The sequence below is a fragment of the Haliotis rufescens genome, unplaced genomic scaffold (assembly GCF_023055435.1).
Source record: "Haliotis rufescens isolate VD_foot unplaced genomic scaffold, xgHalRufe1.0.p SCAF_35, whole genome shotgun sequence".
In the NCBI taxonomy this organism is placed as follows: domain Eukaryota; kingdom Metazoa; phylum Mollusca; class Gastropoda; order Lepetellida; family Haliotidae; genus Haliotis; species Haliotis rufescens.
In genome coordinates this window covers 807,133-810,067 of record NW_025964057.1, presented here as the reverse complement: position 1 = coordinate 810,067, position 2,935 = coordinate 807,133, and the positions used below count along the sequence as shown (strand labels likewise).

General features: G+C 39.9%; 1 protein-coding gene across 1 annotated transcript; it reads right to left on the bottom strand.

Moving 5' to 3' along the window:
• Positions 1-658: 658 nt before the first annotated feature.
• On the bottom strand, positions 659-2,361 carry LOC125372075. Its single transcript, XM_048381018.1, has 3 exons — positions 2,214-2,361; positions 1,359-1,496; positions 659-805 (listed from the first exon to the last, which is right to left on the bottom strand). The coding sequence occupies exons 1-3, from the start codon at positions 2,344-2,346 to the stop codon at positions 660-662; spliced, it is 417 nt and encodes a 138-aa protein (XP_048236975.1). The 5' UTR covers positions 2,347-2,361; the 3' UTR covers position 659.
• Between the last annotated feature and the right edge of the window lie 574 nt (positions 2,362-2,935).

The following is a 2,935-nucleotide window of genomic DNA, read 5'->3' as shown; positions in this document are numbered from 1 at the left end:
TCGATGAAATTAAAGCATGTATCTTTGGAGGGTTATTCGCAACTTCTTTTTGAAAACTATGCGTTTTGAAAGATTAACTCGTCAATACTATTATTATTTTAATCTGGAACTTTAGTATTATTGGGTGCATTTACAACTACCTGTGACCCCTTTTCAGGGTCTTCTTAGATGCTAGACTTTTAAACCCATGTTTAATTACGCATTCCAAGAGAGCAGAGTTTTCAAAGCGCTCTTGTCGTCATGGTAGTGTGAGTAAGATGGCTTTTACGTCGCTTTCCGTCATGGTAGAATGGAGATTAACCTACAGTGCTCGGTTCCAAAATTAAAATAAGAGGAAGCTGCTCTACAGTAAGAATACATAAAATTGCAGAACATAGTAGGATTAAATCTAAACGACTCGATAACCATCGAGAGAGCCTCGAGCGGAAGTGTCGACCACCAAGTTTGGTTGACACTCGATGTAGAACTGCAGGTAATCCAACAGAATCATAAATGACAAAATGCATCAAGAGATATTACTGGTTATCTTTATTTCAGGTACAGCAGATTCTACTCAGGTGTGTTGAGAACTATAGTGACCACTTCATCGAAAGCAGTGAGGGTCGTGAGCGCAAGGATCAACCAACGAGGACCTAGTAGCCAAAAGGTCATACTCCTCGTTAACCTAGTTGGCCATAAACCGAAGGGTCGACCAGCAAGTTGGGTTCACATGTGATGTCGGTGGAGCTGGCACACACACACGTCCCTGCAGACGTCGGTATTTCAGTGTCGAGAGAGTAGCAGCCTCCACGCACGTAGCATTGCTCTGTAACAGACCAAGGTCGATCATTAAGAACAAACTGTGTCCTTCATAGAACCACACGACAATGTATAACTGGAAATAATGACATCATGAGGTGGTGTCACTCAAGGATAAACTTTTGCATTAAACGTTTCTTCTGCAGAAACATGTTTTACACAAGGTCAATTCTGTCTTCTAATAATCATGCAGTTAAAAGGTCATTGCACTACAGAAAGCGTTATTTATATGTTTTAAAGGGGGAGATGCTCTAGGATTTATAAGCAATGTTTAGCCTGTGTTTAGACGTATTAATTTGTTGCTTGTGTGAAACTGATTCAATGCATCTGTGTACGAAAGGTAACCAGTAACTGTTAGACTGTGAGATATACATTAACGTTTAGAGTTAGCCGAAACGACTAATATCAAACTTGCTGGTCTTTAAAAGAACATCTACTAATTGTCAATAACTTTCACATTTGAAAGTTTTCTGTTCCTCAGCGCCTCGATTAGCCAGCATTGAACTCCAGTGAACAGTTTCTTCATCTAGGACATAAACGTGACGAGTATAATACAGTACCTGTTCCAACAAGTGCGACAGTCTGTGTGACGATAACCTGTTGATCATTCCTCTTCGTCTGACCGGCTACAGCACAGGTGTACGTGTTACAGCCGGAAGTGAACTCTCCAGAGTTGCAGGTGTCGCCATCTTGGCATGCTGGAAAACAAATCGTAGACTCAGCTAGATCAACAAAGCTAAACTGACCACAAGTTCTAAAACAATGATTTTCATGAACACAGATACATTTGAAATCCTTCAACCTTCAAAGGTCTAAAACAATGATTTTCAACCGGACGTACGATCCTTTGAAAACTTTTGCACTTACCGAACTCAATAAAATCAGACCTTTGTTCTCGCTACCGCTAAGCAAAGATCTGAGAACACGCCATTACGGGTCAGACCGACCTTTCGCAGATCTTTGACCGACCAATGGAATGACTGACTGCTCTACAGTAATAGTTTCAAATTGGCGACTACACTTCAAAACAGTTTTTGACAAATTCTCGATTAAAACTTTAAAACCTGTACAAATCAACATTCTGAAATAGCGAATAGATGGCCTAGACTGTACGGATTTAGTCATAAAGCCCGTTACTGTCGTTCTGAAAACCATTTTCGGTTGCTAATTAGAAAACGTATTCTTACTGTTACTTTCCTGATCTGGTAAGAAACACTCTGATTGGTCGTATGAAAGGTCGTTCTGACGTGAATCGTAATTAGATGTCCTAAAACCTATTGTAAGTGGAAACGAAAATTAAGGTTTGATTTTAGTGAGAATGTGCAGCTTGAGATTTAAAAAGACTGGCGTAATCAGTTAAGAATGGGTCTGTGTTAACAACACAGGTGTTCAGGTGAAGCTGAGTCAGCACATACATGAGGATCCTGTCACCAGGCGGACCTTTCTTTTTTGGCACTTGTAGGTGATGCAGGGGCCGGATCCTGTGACGGTGAAGGTTTCATCCTCCTCTCTCGGAACTCTATCTACCATACAGCCGTCCGCTGTCATCTCGTACTCGAGGGTAACTGTGAACAGACCGATATAAGGAAAATCCACTTTTAGTCAAAGGGTGTGTGAGTGAATGAACGATTCCTTTTATTCCTTGTACAAGACATCCGTTCGGTATAAACAAGTAACAAGTACTAATAACTTCGGTCAACAATGGAATAGGAATAAACAATCTAAATTAGGAAAAAAGTAATTGAAATCCAGTTTTGGGAAACAGGAAGCATTAGAATGTAAAATATCCCATCTTCTGTTGAATAGTTTTTATTGAAATGGCAGTGGAGGAGTGACGTCACGGTATTAATCACATCCTGCTCATGCTTTTTTAAGCTTTAGAAGAGGTCAAGGCTGACGGATATATCTCCTTGATTCTTTAATAGGTGTGTCGTCAGATAATTAGTGAACCTGTGTGTTGTATCTGTGTTGTATTTTGAGCTGCAATATAAGTAATACAGGTCAGATACACCAGAAGGTAACATTCAAATGACGTATAGCGTTGTAATGGCTAACATTTTGACCTGAATACAGGTCAGATATACCAGAAAATAACATAATGTAAATAACAGAATTACATGAATAGGAAGGCCCTGTT